This window comes from Manis pentadactyla, chromosome 9 (assembly GCF_030020395.1).
Source record: "Manis pentadactyla isolate mManPen7 chromosome 9, mManPen7.hap1, whole genome shotgun sequence".
Classification (NCBI taxonomy): domain Eukaryota; kingdom Metazoa; phylum Chordata; class Mammalia; order Pholidota; family Manidae; genus Manis; species Manis pentadactyla.
The window spans coordinates 24,271,692-24,286,969 of NC_080027.1; the positions used below are offsets into that span (position 1 = coordinate 24,271,692).

The 15,278-nt window shown below is 40.0% G+C and overlaps 1 protein-coding gene across 8 annotated transcripts in view; it reads right to left on the reverse strand.

Annotated features, from left to right (window-relative positions):
- The window catches only part of FAT3 (FAT atypical cadherin 3), a 603,349-nt gene that overhangs the window by 471,870 nt on the left and 116,201 nt on the right, over nucleotides 1-15,278 (reverse strand). For all 8 annotated transcript variants that reach the window (XM_036923269.2, XM_036923272.2, XM_036923270.2 and 5 more), the window contains exon 2: nucleotides 1,444-4,752. In XM_036923269.2, the coding sequence (XP_036779164.2) occupies nucleotides 1,444-4,735 (3,292 nt within the window). In that variant the 5' untranslated portion in view covers nucleotides 4,736-4,752. The remainder of the gene's footprint in view (nucleotides 1-1,443; nucleotides 4,753-15,278) is intronic.

The window sequence follows — 15,278 nt, forward strand, 5'->3', positions numbered from 1 at the left end:
CAGTTCATGAGTTGATGATTATTAGGAGACTCACAGGACTGTTGAGAGAATCAAATACAACCCGAATGTAAACCCTTCCTACAATGTGTTGCCCATAGTAAGTACTCAATGAAGTCAGTAGTAGTAGTAATCAAGTATTAGCACAAAGCAGACACTCAATAAAGTTTACTTCCCTTTTTCCTCATTTTGTACTTCAAAAGTGAAAATACATTCCAATTGAATGACAAGTTATATATGGTAGGCTAGAGTATGTGGCTAAATCAGAACCCAATTTTGTTGACATTTATGTTTTCTTTCATTATGGCTCTGGAGACTAATTTTACAATTCACATTGGCCATAACTAGAGCTCATGTATACAAAAATTATAGTTTAAATTTGTGATGGTACATACAGTTTTGTAACTCATACCCAGTATTTAATAGTTTCTCAAATCCTTTTCCTAGTATTATGATGCATAGTATCCCTACTATAAGCACCTGTGAGTGTTGTACAAAATGATTTAACATATATAAATGCACCCTGAAAACTTTAAAGCGCTAATATTACCATTTACACAAGCCTAGAGAAGACACAGTCCCTATCTTAAGATGACTACAGTCTAAAGACTAGAAAATACACACTGCTAATCAAGAAACACAAACACATATGCATGTATCCAGGCACATGTATATTTTAAGACAAACAATGACAATACCAAGAACAGAAAAAATATATATATATCTGTATCTATGATGGAGAGTAAATAAGTAGGTAGAGGACATTGAAAATGTTGGGACAATTTTGCCCCATATTTAAAAATGTCTCTATAAAAAAATTAATTCTTACACACAAATAAAATCTTAAAATCAGTGTTTTATAAGTAAAATCTACAACATGCCTCCTGTAGTCTATCATGAAAACATCTGTAGATGCATACCCTCATATGTTAGTAGAGGATACACAGTGCAAATGCCTGTCATTCAAGGGCCAGATGTGCCTGTGAAATCTGAAAGACCAACTAATGCAATATCGCTTTAGCAAAGCATTACCGTAAAGGGAAAGACTGGTATACAAGATCCATTTGAAAATCTTCACGCTTCTAATTTAGAGCCAAATCAAATGTAATTTACTTTATCAGGGCCCTTCATTTAGTAAGGGTCAGAAGTGCAATCAACAGAGGTGACAATTACTTATGCTTATCCAAAAATACCCCGGTAATAATAGCGCTGAACAGGATAAACACAGAACAGGGACTCCCGCTGAAAACCATAGCTACTACTGTACGAACAGTTCTCCTTACAAACCAAAACATTCCGAGAAAAAGCTTTTACTGTGTCATCTCTGCACTAAATGCATCTTCATTTGTCATTCTACTTTAATGTGAGAAAATATCCTTACTTTCCCAATGTTTATGATCTCTGTCATGAGAGGTGAAACCCTTTGGCACAAAATATTAAACTTACCACTCTCGTCATCTATATTGAACCTTCCGAGGCCACTGCCATCCCTGATGGAGTACTGGACCTCTCCATCCCTCCCGGTGTCCTCATCTCGGGCAGTCACCTTCAGCACACTTGTTCCAAGACGCGAGTTTTCTTTTACAGATCCAACAACAGCGAAGTCTGGGAAATAGGGACTATGGAGGTTTTCATTAACATCCACTACTTCCACCTCAACAAAGGAAACAGATGACAGAGAGACAGGTCGCCCTTTATCTTTGGCCCGAACAGTGAGATTATAGAGCTGCTGCTTTTCATAGTCAAGCTCTTTGCTCAAGCGAATGGCACCACTTGCTTTATCTATTTCAAATCTCCCGTTATAGTCATTGACCAGAGAATAGCGCACTTGACCCCCTAGTCCAAGATCTGGATCATGGGTCTCCAGCCAAGCGATGACAGTGCCCACTGGGAGATCTTCTAGAACCTTCACACTATAGCTACTGGGGATGAAAGCTGGGGAGCAGTCATTGACGTCATCCAAAAAAACCTTAAGAGTGACAACTGAAAATAGCTGCTGGCCGCTTTCTGCCTTGTCTCTGGCTTCTATTTTTAAAGAGTAGTTTGCTTTAGTTTCCCGGTCCAGTTGGTCAGCTACATAAACGATTCCAGTTGAGCTATTGATGGCAAACTGCTGTGTGTCTGTCAAGACTGAATAGGTCACTTCACCATTAGAACCCAAGTCTTTGTCTCTGGCTTCCACTTGAATAATCTCAGTACCAATACTTGAGCTTTCAAGAATGTTAACTGAGTAACTGTCCTGAAGGAAAATCGGGCTATTATCATTAGCATCCTCCACATTGATGGTCAGCAACCTCCATGATGACTTCTGTGGATTACCTAAGTCATAGATGGTGATATTAAGAAGATAGAGGTCTGTGTGCTCTCGATCCATAGGCATAAGGACTTTGAGCTGCCCAGTCTCCATATCAATATTAAAGCAACTATCTGTATTTCCATCAGATATTGTAAATAACACCTTTCCATTGAAACCAGAGTCTGCATCATAGACTTTGATCTTTAGGATGTTAGCTCCAACTGGCAGATTCTCCTTCACAGCAACATCAGAAGGAAATGACTTGTCAAAATGTGGTCCTTGCCTATTAATTGAATAAAAGTCAAGAAATCCATCTTCCAGATTCAGTTTTCCATTTGCTTTTGCTTTAATGAGTAGTTTCTCTGCCAGCTTCTGAGCCACACGAGTTTCTCTGCAACTGAAGCTCTTTGAAGACACCTTCCCATGTAGGACCGAAATGTTAACAGACATAGGATCTGCAAAATTCTCTCCATCGGTTGCTGTAATTCTAAGGGCAAAATTACCATTTTTAATGCCAGAATTCATCAGTGACTTTTTAAGCTGTAAAACACCAGAATCTGGGTTTAAATAAAAGAAACCAAGTTCATTTCCAGAGATGATTTTATACTTTACAAGTTCAAGTTCATCGATATCAATCGCTGAGACAGCTGTGATGTGACCCCCAACTGGAAAGTCATATGAAATAACTCCTTGGCAAGCCACTTTTTCAAAGAGAGGGCTGTTGTCATTGACATTTCCTATTCGAATAGTCACATTCACCTCACTTTCATGGCGGTATGGTGAACCCCAGTCAGAGGCTCTTACGATAAACCTGTAAATTTCTGGTGAGGATTCAAAATCCAGTTCTTCAGTTGTGCTAATAACACCTGTAAACTGGTTAATGGCAAATGGTAACAAATTCAGGCTGGCAATACTATAGGTGATGTATCCATTTTCTCCTTTATCTTTATCAGAAGCTGAAACCGTCAGAACACTCGTGCCCACTGGAACACTTTCATTTACAAAAGCATCATACAGCAGCTGCTGAAATTCTGGGGTGTGGTCATTCGCATCTTCTATGCCGATGGTGACTTGTGCTTTTAAATCTCCTTCCTTGTTTGTCACCACCAGTTTATAAACCTCCTTTTTAACAGTATTCAGTGGCTGTGCTGTGACAATCAGACCGGACCGGGGATTAATTTTGAAGAACTGTGCATCCTCCCCAGGAGATAATTTGTATTCCACATCTAATGGTTCAGGACTTAATTTTACTATAGCAACCACGACACCAGGAGGGGAAAATTCACTAATGCTCACATCGTATGTTTCTTTTTCAAATCTAATTGGGACAGTGTCTCTTTTGGGGTTGGCAATGTGGACTATCTTTACGGCTGAAAATTTCTGAGGCGACCCTTTGTCTTTGGCTTGAAGAGTGAGATTGTAGCCATAGGGAAAGCCCTCCCAGTCTACCTGCTTTCTCTCCTTAATTCTGTACTCGTTCATCCACTTCCCTTCCTTGGCCAGGAGGAACTGATCGAAAGGATCCCCAGCCACAATGGAAACAGATTCAATCTCTCCATTGGCCCCCTCATCTAGGTCATTGACTGTCACCACTGCATACGTCGGCTCTCTGTCCAGCAGGAAAGGAATGTGTGTGACAACATGGAGAGTTGGGGTGTGCTCATTTATACGTTCAATGTGAACATAGAGCTTTGCTGTACTGCTCACTCCATTGTTCCCATAGAGTTTCATCCCCCGATCCACAGCCAAAATTTCCAGGTCATATCTATTCTTTTCATCATAATTTAACCGTCCACTTAAGGAGATGACACCACTTGTGGGGTGAACTGAAAAGAGATCAACTTTGTTTTTAAAGTAGTAGTAGAATTCTCCATTGGAACCGATATCTGCGTCCGTAGCTGTCACCTGGGCAACACTAGTCCTTAAAGGTGTGCTTTCTGCTATTGTAACAGAGTATGTTGTGGGGGAAAATAAAGGCCTCAGGTCATTCATATCTAAAACCTGTATATTCACTTTGGTCCACGCTTCCAAATCCTCTCCTCTGACAGAACCTTTTACTATTAATAAATAATTGTCCTGAATTTCCCTGTTGAGTATGGCAGAATTGCCACCTTTAGTTCTTATTCTGAGAAAACAGAAATCTGCAATGATGACTTCCTCTGCTTTGAAAAAGCCTTCCTCGTCTCCAGACACTATTCTATATTTGATATCCCAGGACAGATCTATTAAGGTGATGCCCATTCTACTTTGGCTGTTGACGTAGGTCCTTGCTGCTGAGTTCTCATACACGGTAGCATTGTAAACGGACTGTGTGAAGTGGAAGCCCAGGGGCCCAGTCCCCGGCAGCCCCTGGGAGACAGTGGCCAACAGCTTGAGAAGCAGGAGGATGAGGCAAGAAGGAGGAGGCCGTGTACCCACACAGCATCCCATAGTTACATCCATCACATTATACTTCCATCCTGGAGGGGGACAAAAGAGAGACAGAAAAGAGAAAATTAATCTAGAGGAAAGCAGGAGATGGAATGGGAAATAACTCTTATGAAACAGTGCTTTTTCAAAACTTTACTATGAAATCCTTTTACTAAAACATTAATACAAGAAAAAAATTAGAAACCTCACTATACTAGATGACAAGGAATTCAAAATCACTAGGATTAGCCATATTTTGATTTTTTAAAAATAACACTTTTACACTGTGGATGGAATTGTTCATTGGTACAAGACCTCTTATATTCTGAAAGTCAATTTAAAATATGTACTGGAAGTCTTAAAAAGTCCATTTACTTTTGACTTAGACTTACCTGCTAAGCAATTATCCTATGGCAATAATTAGACAAGTGTACATTTACAGCACAATTTAAAATGCAAAAACATTGAAGAAATATTGACTGCCTGCCTATCAAAAGAGAATCAATTATGTGGCACATTCATAAAATGAAATAACATGCAGCCATTAAAAACAATGATTTTAAAGTACATGTATTTTCAAATGTGGTAAGATACAATGCTAAGTGGAAAAATAATCACAAAACCATGTATGTGGTATGATTCTATTATTATTTAACATTTATATATACAACTGCATTTTTACACTTAGAGAAGGATTAACTATATTGCAGGATTTAGGGGCCATACCTGCATTTTCTAGTATTTCTCCCATTAACATTGTTCAATAATGGCTACATAATTACTTTTATAGTTATGATCTTTTAAAGACATGCTTCCAAGATAGTACCTATTTTCTTGTGACCTGATCAAGATTTAACCTAATACCATGAGGATGAACAAAACATCATGTAACAAACAGATATGACAGTCCCTGAGGAGGTGCATGATCTAAGTGATACCCATGAGTGGATGTGCTATTCAGAACAAGAGAGGTAAGAAAAATTCTGTGTGAGAAAAATTTAATGAATTACGAGAGATTTATTTTATTAAGCATAATTTACTTCCAATTATTTTTAGTCACTATTAAATTTCCATAGTCACCCCACCTCTGGAACTATGCGGATTCAAAGATAAAACCATTTTCCTATTCCAACCAGTACAGTCTATCAAGTATTTAAATAGAGGGAGGATAAATGGGCTATTTAACAAGGAACGGCTAAGTCTATTTGTACTCTAATAACTCAGATGTTTAGAAGCCCCCAGATTATGAGTTCTCCCACAGAAGACATACTGTGCAGGACCCTCACTTTCCCATTCCCTTCCTCCTCACCAGTGAGTGTGGAGATAAGAGGGGATGGGAAATGAATCCCTTTGCACACTATGACCTAGGCATTGCATCAGGCATTTTCCCACTTTATTCTATTTAATCTTCACAACAACCCTAAGTAATAGATACTATTTTACCCAACTACAGGTTAGAAAACTGAGTATTACAGTGAAATAAGCCAGGTGGAAAAAGACAAATATCAAATGATTTCACTCATCTGTGGAATGTAACAACAAAGCAAAAACTGAAGGAACAAAACAGCAGCAGACTCATAGAACCCAAGAATGGACTAACAGTTACCAATGGGAAAGGGACTGGGGAGGGTGGGTGGGAAGGGAGGGATAAGAGGATTAAGGGGCATTATGTTTAGCACACATAATATAGGGGGAGCATGGGGAAGGTATAGCACAGAGAAGCTTACTATGCTGATGGACAGTGACTGTAATGGGGTATGTGGTGGGGACTTGATAATAGGGGGAATGTAGTAACCACGATGTTGCTCAAGTGAATTCTGAGCATAAGATTGTATATCAACGATACCTTAATAAAGAAAAAAAGAAAGAAAACTGAGTAGTAGAGAAGTTTATCTGGTTGGAGCATTAGGGCAGCCCCGTCTCCAAACTGGTACATAGTAGAGCAGGATCTCAACCACTGGTCTGTTTTACTCTAAAACCTGCTCTTCCCCCACATCACTTCACCATTCTCTCTAAATTATTTTTAACCAAGAATGAAATAATGAAGTCTTCCTAGCTGCACGTATGACATAGTTTCATCCTATGGAACTAGTCAACATTTATCATCAATGGAAAACCAAGCCAGCAACTCTTACTTGGTTATCTCCTTTCTGGTTTTAAACCTGTTTTGATTTCTGGCCATAAGTTGAAAAGTCCCCCTTGGAAATTTAACATATTAAATCACAAATTATTTTTGTAGTTTATAAAACCCTTTCATATCCAGGGCTGGCAAGGCACATATTATTTATCCTTTCCTTAGATGAGAACATCAAACTTCATTTTGCTAATAGCAGAGTCTGGATTAGAACTTGGGCTCTCTCCACACCCCACAAGACTTTTTCATTTCTTTTTTTCCAACTCTGCCTTACAGGAAGACTCTCATAAAGTGAAATTTGGGGCATGCATTTGCTTGGTTCCAACCGGGGATCAAATATTCCTTGCTGCTGTCATCTGCTGATGTATCTAGCAAACACTAAGTAGGCCAACAGGAAGAGTACTGTTTTACATAGGGATTTCATAAGCAGAAGAGACAGTGAAAATAAAAAGCAGGAAGATGGTATCACTTTTTATAAAAGAACTTAATTTCACATGCAATTCCTCTGTCTGGCTGTCCTTTGGAAATGCCTCGTGTGCCAAGTGTGTGAAGCAGTAACTTGGATGCCATAGGCCTGAATAGCCTCCCAGGAGAACAGGGAACCCCATGGGACCGCGGCGATCGCAGCTGCCTTTCTGTGGAGCACAGTCACTGGCCCATGGAAGCGACAGAGCTCTTTTTTCAGGGATCACAGATACAAACCAGCAGGAGCTTTAATAATGCCCATAGAACTCAATCCTAGGCTCTTTAATTTCATCATCTGAGAATGCTCCAAAGCAGACGAGGTATTTTTAGGTTCACTATGAACACAGTAGAATGAGACAAGGCTCTGATGAGGGAATGAGCTAAGGCCATGCACGCTCTCAAAGCAGAACATCGGGGTGGCTCCAGGAAATACAGACTCAAGCTAGGCGTCATTGCCCAGTCACTATTCTACCCAGAGCGCCCTGCACGTGAATGCAGGTTCAGTGACTCTTCATCCAAGGAATCTGCGCTCTATGACCGTCAGAGATCACCTCCCCAAGGATAAATTCAGTTCCGCGGAACTTTTCTTAGTCTGTCCCTGCCCCGCCCCACCTAAGCCCCGATTGGATGACGCCTGATGGGAGGAGCCCTATTTGTGCAACCTTCCGTTCCCAGCACAAAGCACATCAAAGGAACACAGTTCTGATTTGCGGAATAAACATTAAGGTACAGAGATAACCAGAGACCCAGAGCCCTTTAACATGCTCAGTTTACAAATCCCTCCGAACAAGCGCATCTTACTTCAGGAAACAGAATCAATAAATTACAGACTCAAAGGAGACTTAAAGATCATCTGGTTTGATCTCCTGCGTTTACCAGTGAGGAAACTGAGACCCATAAAGAAAAGAGATTCCCTAACTCAGGTCTCCCAGGTTCAGAGCTGATACCGAACTGGAACGTGTGCCAACAGGAGACCCTTTGTGTCTGAGTCCCGTAACTGGTTTAGCGCCGCACTTAATCACTACTTTTCCGTCATCTTTGTCTTCTGACACCTTATAGCTCTCACTACAGAGGAGGGAGCTACTCGCTCCTCTGAATAGTTAACTGTTTATAAGAAAACAGTTACATGCCCTGGGGGACAGTTGGTTTTCCAAACTCCTCTGGTGAATCCTTCAAAGCAGAGAATGTTGTCATAATATGAAAAAAACATCATTCAGTTTAATGATTTGAAAATTGGTACTTCTGCATACTGAGTATTTTGGCAAGATACAGTACTGGAATTATTTTTCTTGTAAGCCAGAATCAATGGTCTTAAATGTAAATAGAAAATACTTACAAACCACCCTGAAATAGAAGAGTGTTACTGCATACTGAAATTTGGACTGAACTCCAAAAACCTGAGCGGGACTAAGCTTTTCAGCACCGGTTGTTGAAACCAAAATATCTCATACGATTTTTATATCTTCATTTTTGAAAAAAGTAAAAATAGAGAACAGCCCTTTCTGGTACAAATTAATTTAAAAACTTCGTGGTTCTCCATTGATTTAGAAAATTGAATGAATGCTGGAAGTGAGGAATTCTGTGAAATTCTGCGAAGTAAATAGTAGAATAAGATTTTGGCTTCCTGTGTTTTTTTTAGCATGCTAAGACTGTTCAGCTACTTAAAAAAAAGGACTCGTTTTTCCCACACTGGGGCCAAGCTATTTGTGAAACCAGGATGGTGGTTATAGTGTTTTAGATGCTCCATACATTGATTTATTCTACTGCCTCTGGATTATTTTAAAGACAGCACTTAGTTCCCCACCTCAGAACCTATTTTCTACAACTTACTAACATAATCAATAATATTTGATATCATCTTCAAAGAGATCATCAAGCCATCAATCTTGGAGACATTTAGTTTTCAGAGGCACTCTGGCAGGCCTTCCCATCCTTCTCTGCCTGCTCAGATAGAGTGGATCTTAGCATAGGAGTTAGAAAGGCACACAGATTTTTCTGAGGTTAAATAAATACCAGAGATCTCAGGGGCGGCGAACGCTCTTACAAAGGCCACCTCTCTGGCCTGCCTTGGCCCAGTGGCATGGTTCTGCTTCCTTTGGTAACCTGGTAAAGCTGTTTCCTGCCATCATTAAACTGGCCTCCCTACATAGCTGAGATTTCTGATCAGCAGGAAAGGCATTTTAGAAAAGCATTCTATTTGCATCCACCTCTGCCTGTGGTATGTATTTTTAAAGGGTTTTATTAGCCAGATAGAGATAGTTTGTGGGAAACATACACTGGTAGGCTGTGAGGCAAAAGAACAAACTTGATATAGGAAGGGTGTCCCCTCTGCAGGCAGCCTTGCTGAGGGTGACTTGTATTAGAACTGCAAATGGAAGGACAGCCACCACTCAGGTGTGTGTGCTGGGACTGAGATGGAGACCTACAAAGGATGCAGGTGGTATGGTTCCAAACACATGATTTGGCACCTGACTGCTGACTTTGAGTCTCACTTCTACCATTTACTAGCTAGTTATTTACCTTCCATGTCTCAGTTCCTTCTACTATAAAATGGGAATGATGGTGCCTACCAAACAGGATTTGAGCTAACAAATATGAAGCACTTAAAACAGTTCATGTCATAAGTATACAATTGTTAGCTGTGAAAGTCATCAACTAAGGCAGTTTTCAGAGAAGACAAAATCTGTGAGTCACAAGATAGAGATGGGGAGGAAATTCACAGACTATTTTGGCATTTTCTTTTCCAGTAGGAAAAACTGCCTCAAAGGTAAAGGAAAGGATGTCTTTTCTTTATTAAAAGCAAAAGATAACACTCTCAGACCCAAAAGCTAGAGAAACCTGACTTGAATTCTGGCTTTACCACTCACTGGCTGGGTGACCTTGGGGTAATACTTAACAAAGCTTTTTAAGTCTCAGTTGCCTTATCTTTAAAATAGGGATTATAAGAGTTCCCACTGTCGTGTAACAGGCTTACAAGTGTGTTCAACACACAGTAAATGTTCCATAAATATTAACTTACATTAGTACTATTAAGGTGTACAGAAATAGGGATACAAAATGGAAAACAAGTGAGAACTGGGTTGAGGATAAAGGGTCAAGAGAGAAACCATCCCTGGGACAGCCCATTCCTAACATGAAAGCCATCCCTTCAGACCCCAAACTCCTGCCGTGGGCTGGGGTCAGTGCCAGAGAGGGGGCCTTTGCATGGTGGCAGGGGCCACGGGCTAGTGCCACAGCTCTGTGGCTTATTCCAACTCCTGCACGCATGCTTTCTAAGTCAGGAAACCGTAAAACAGCATCAGGGAGGTACTCAGACCTGGCATTTAATTCCTGAGGAGTTCTAGCAGGATTTCTCTGTGTGATGATGAGTCCCAGAACAGCTAGACACTGCTAAACCCTACCTTTCAGAGCAACCTATTTGATGCTGCTCAAATTACAAGCCTGATGGCACTTCTTTATGTTCTGGGTTCTTGCTCCCAAAATCAGTTGTAGACTGTATGACACACTTGGGAATAAAGCTTTACTCTTTGGCTGATGCTAATAGCTGTCTGAAAAGAAGAAAAAATGTTTACTGTATAGGCTTCTTAATACAAGCCATTGTAGTTAGAGAGCATACAGAATAATACACTAGGCTTTTCGATCATAGATAATTCATGTCATGCCATTACTCAGATCATATCATGATACTGAACAAGAACCATGTAAACTCAAAGAGTTTTACAGTCAAAAGGATCATAAAACTGTCTAGTCTAACACTCTAGTTTTAAAGTTGAGGAAGCACATTGAGAAAGGTTGAGTGATTTGGACAAGGTCACACAGCTTGCCAGTGGAAAAACTAAAACTGGACCTCAGATCTCTTCCGTGCATTTGACTCACTGCTATTGCCTCTTCAGGAATACATGTCTCTAGTTGTTCATCTCTACAAGTTTTAACTCATCTTCTTAGATAAAGCTAAAAGGCTGCCTATTCTATGAAGCAATCCCAGAGAGTCCCCATTCAACAGTGAGTTCCATTTCTAAAGCTGTGATCCTTTTTTTTTCTTAACCCTAACCCACAGAATCTTGGGTTACCACCAGTTACCACAGTACACTGGTGGTTTTAAGCTGCTAAGTTGTAGGGTGACTTGTGACACAGTGTAGTAACCAGCACACCTACGCTTTCCCTCCCTGCCTGCCCACAGGCTGAAGCCCAGGTGTGGTGATGGTGATGATGGGCCACCTTCCGTCACAGAGATGAGGGCTTGGGAAGCTACAAAATAGGATGGGTTTTTGCATGCCTTCATGGAAGGAAGCTGCCCATGCCCCAGATGCCCATCACATTTTATGTGAGAGAGAAATAAACTTCTATCTGGGTTAAGTCACTGTTAATTCTGTCTCTATTTAAAAAGTCAAATCAATATTCTAGCAATATTTGTGTAAAATAAATAGTTCAGTGTCTAGCACGTTTTTTTTGGATATCATTAATGTACAGTTACTTGAACATTATGATTACTAGACTCCCCCTATTGTCTAGTCCCCCCCACATACCCTATTACAGTCACTGTCCATCAGCGTAGTAAGATATAAAGCTGTGATTCTTAAACTTGATCAGTATCAGAGTCATGGTAGGGTTTCTTAAAGCTCCCATTGCTAGGCTCCAGCCGAGTTTCTGGATTGGTTGGTCTAGGGTCCTGCTGAGGATTTACAGTTCTAGCATGTTCCCAGAAGATAATGATCCTGGGTCCCACTCTGAGAACCATAGCTCTTAACTTTGTATTTTGTCTGTATGTACCTCTCTGATAGCACTTTGTTCCTTGTATTAAAGTTCATTATGTGTGTTTTTAAATTACAGACTGCAGGTAAGTTCCCTTATTCCTTCTTCTTACAGTATCTAACAAAGTGCCTCAAAAAGACAAAAATTCTATCAATTTTTGTTGCGTGAAACTTGTCTAGTCAGCATACACCATAATTTCACAACATGCTCCAGGGGGAAGATGAAAATGAGCATTCAACAAATCAGGAATTATAATCATAACATGTATAGACCCTAGGGAAATAGCTAGTCCACCATTTCCCAAACTGTGCTTCCAGACACAATATTCTACAACATGTGAGTAGGTGTTCAACTAAAAAACTTTTTAGGAAATGTTGGTTGAACAAAGTTAAACAGCTTTCTTAATTTAGAATTTCTTTGAGCCTTCAATTTGCTTCAAATAAACTTTCCCCATATCTCATCCTTACTGATCTCTAATAATTTACCATGCTTTGTTATCTCCTTATGAAAGCACAATCTATACTTATTGTCTATCTCCACTCACAGAAGTTCCCTAGGACATTGTCAGAATTCAGTAAATACTTGTTGCACATTCAAACATCCTATGTAAATTGTGCTTCCAAGGGATATTATATGTACTGTTTCTAAAATCTATCTGATCATGAATCTCTTCCTTATCCCCTCCCTACCAACATCACTACTCAAAGGAAACGAAAAAAGCATTTTGTAGAGTATAGTTGGGGAAACTGATCGAATCCAGGCTCAGATAGTGTGGCTCAGACAGGTTAAACAGCTGCCTGGGAAGTTTTGGAGGTGGGGTGTAATCCCAGGATTCTTGAGACTAGTTCATTATTCTTCCTACACCATATCACGGGGTGCAAATTCTCATTTCAACCAAGCTGAGAATTATCCCTGAAGAAACTGCTTCAATACTTGTCACATAAACACATCTCCATGTTCCAACCAAAGAATGAGATGGTTGTCCCATAATTGGCTGTGCTATTTTCTTTCTCATTAAAAAAAAAAAAAGAAACTACAAATTTTCCATCTTATGAACTTCAAAGACTAGCATGAAGAAAATAACTTTATTAATGTTAAATAATCACTCCTATATTTTCATAGTTTTCATTATCTATTTTTATTGGTCAATGGCCAAAAGCAGTCTTGCCAAATCAAAAACATTCTGAGATGCAAAACCTAAAAGCAAGTTCATCATTTTTCTCTGGAAAATTCTACTTATCTGCTTGAACCCCATGTCTAAGCAGGGCTTTATAACAAGGAAGAGCATTTCATTAATGAGGATATGTGATCACCTTCTGTCTTCCTAAACAAGGACAAAATTCCCAAACCAAAGCCTCCAATTGGTTCTGCCAACCAGCCAAGCAGATCATCACCCAAACCCAATCTTTTGCATTTAGAATAATAATACTGTAAATTCTAATTTTTTTTCCAGTGGTGCAAATCTTTCTAAAATGGTCTAAAAGTAGTCTCCCAGGAGAAAAGTCAGTCAGCATGAAGAAAGTGTAATTCAACTTGGTTTGAGAGAAATGGAAGATGCAGCCGCACAGTGGCAGTGTTATGAATACCCTCCTTTATTTCCTCCCCAGGTGCTAGAAATATTTCCATACAACACTGCTTAATGTCAAGTATCATTTCATCAGTAAATGCTTCAAATTCTGGGGTAATTCAACCAGGGGAGATCAGAAGGAAAGATTAGCATGTTGTTCGAGCCTTTTAAAAATCACTTCTCTCTCCAGAGAAAGAAATTCATCATGGGGTAAGAGGAAAAAAAAATGTATGGGAGCATATAATTTGCTCCTATGTATGGCTGTCTGAGGAAATGTTCCAGAAAAATGCATGATTTCAATTCTTCTCTGGTGGACCTTGCTGACAGAAACCAAACGGTAAATATGTTAGTATTCCCTTACGCTCAAGATTCTAAAGAAAGAAGAAAAGATAGAGGAAAAAACCCTTTCCAAGTAACAGCAGCATTTAGTCTGGAATAATGGCCTGAAGGAGAAAAGAACTGAGTAACTGTAAATGGAACAATGTCCTTAAATAGTATTTATTCTAATAGTTAGGAGGCAAAATGCAGTTGAGAGGGGAAGGTGCTCTCTGAGCCCTCTGCTTGCTACATTCTGACAACATCCATTTTTACTGATGCTATGTTGTGTCCCTGGGGTCCCATTTCCCAAACTTAACATCCTGTTAGCCATCCCAATTGCTGTTCTCCTTTAAAAGTGAAAGAGTGTTTTACATAGGAAAATCAGGAAGCAAGAAAGCAGAATACAGGGGAGCTTCCTGCCATACCACCCCTCCTGCTGGGATAAGTGGTGGCAATGTTGGCGCAGAGGGAAGACAGTGCATCTATGGGAAGGATGGGGGTGTGAAGTACGCAGAGCTGTGGGACCTAAGTAAGGTAAAAGCAGGTATTCAGCCTCTCTTTCCAAGAGATCTCAAACACCGAAGGAAGAAGTCATAAGTAAAAACATCCTAAAGACTGGAGGACTTCGGGGAGAATAGAATTCAATTCCAAATTTTTCCAAGGCTACACATGAGATCAGATCTTACTCTGGACATAGCAGACCACAAGGTCCAGATGGCAGTTCTGGGAATGCCTGCATGTTTGACCAAAATATAGGGCAGTATCACAGAGCCCTACATAATGTGCACATACAGAACTGCTAAATGAATCTAATAAGAAAAGAGATACACACTCAATTCTCTCCAACAGAGTGATGTTATATATATCATCTCATGAAGGTGGGGGGAGCCAGCAGACATGGGTGTGCAAGATATAAAGAAAAAATGTATCAGGAAATTGGTGAGAATCTAAAAAAGTCTCTTATGCAGCAATCCTGAGAAACTCAAAAGGGAGAAGAGAAAACACAGTTTAACATATGGAAGAGAGGTAGGAATTATATTATAGGAGGCAAAGATTATTTGGGACTAAGCAATGGTAAAAACTGCCAGGGTTTAAAAGAGCTCACACGTGGGTCAAGAAATGCATTCTAGAAGTTAGCTGACAATCCAGAAAGCCTGTCGGTCATGTCTCCTTGTATTGCCATCGCTGACAACTGTGTCTTTGGAAATGAGGTAGAAATGCAAATTTGGTTACACCAGCTTTCCCACACTCCCTATTAAGGTTATTTATTATCGACTGATGGGTTTACACTTAGGATGTTGCCTGGACTAGTACAGGGTGCTAATAAGACCAGGGTCACA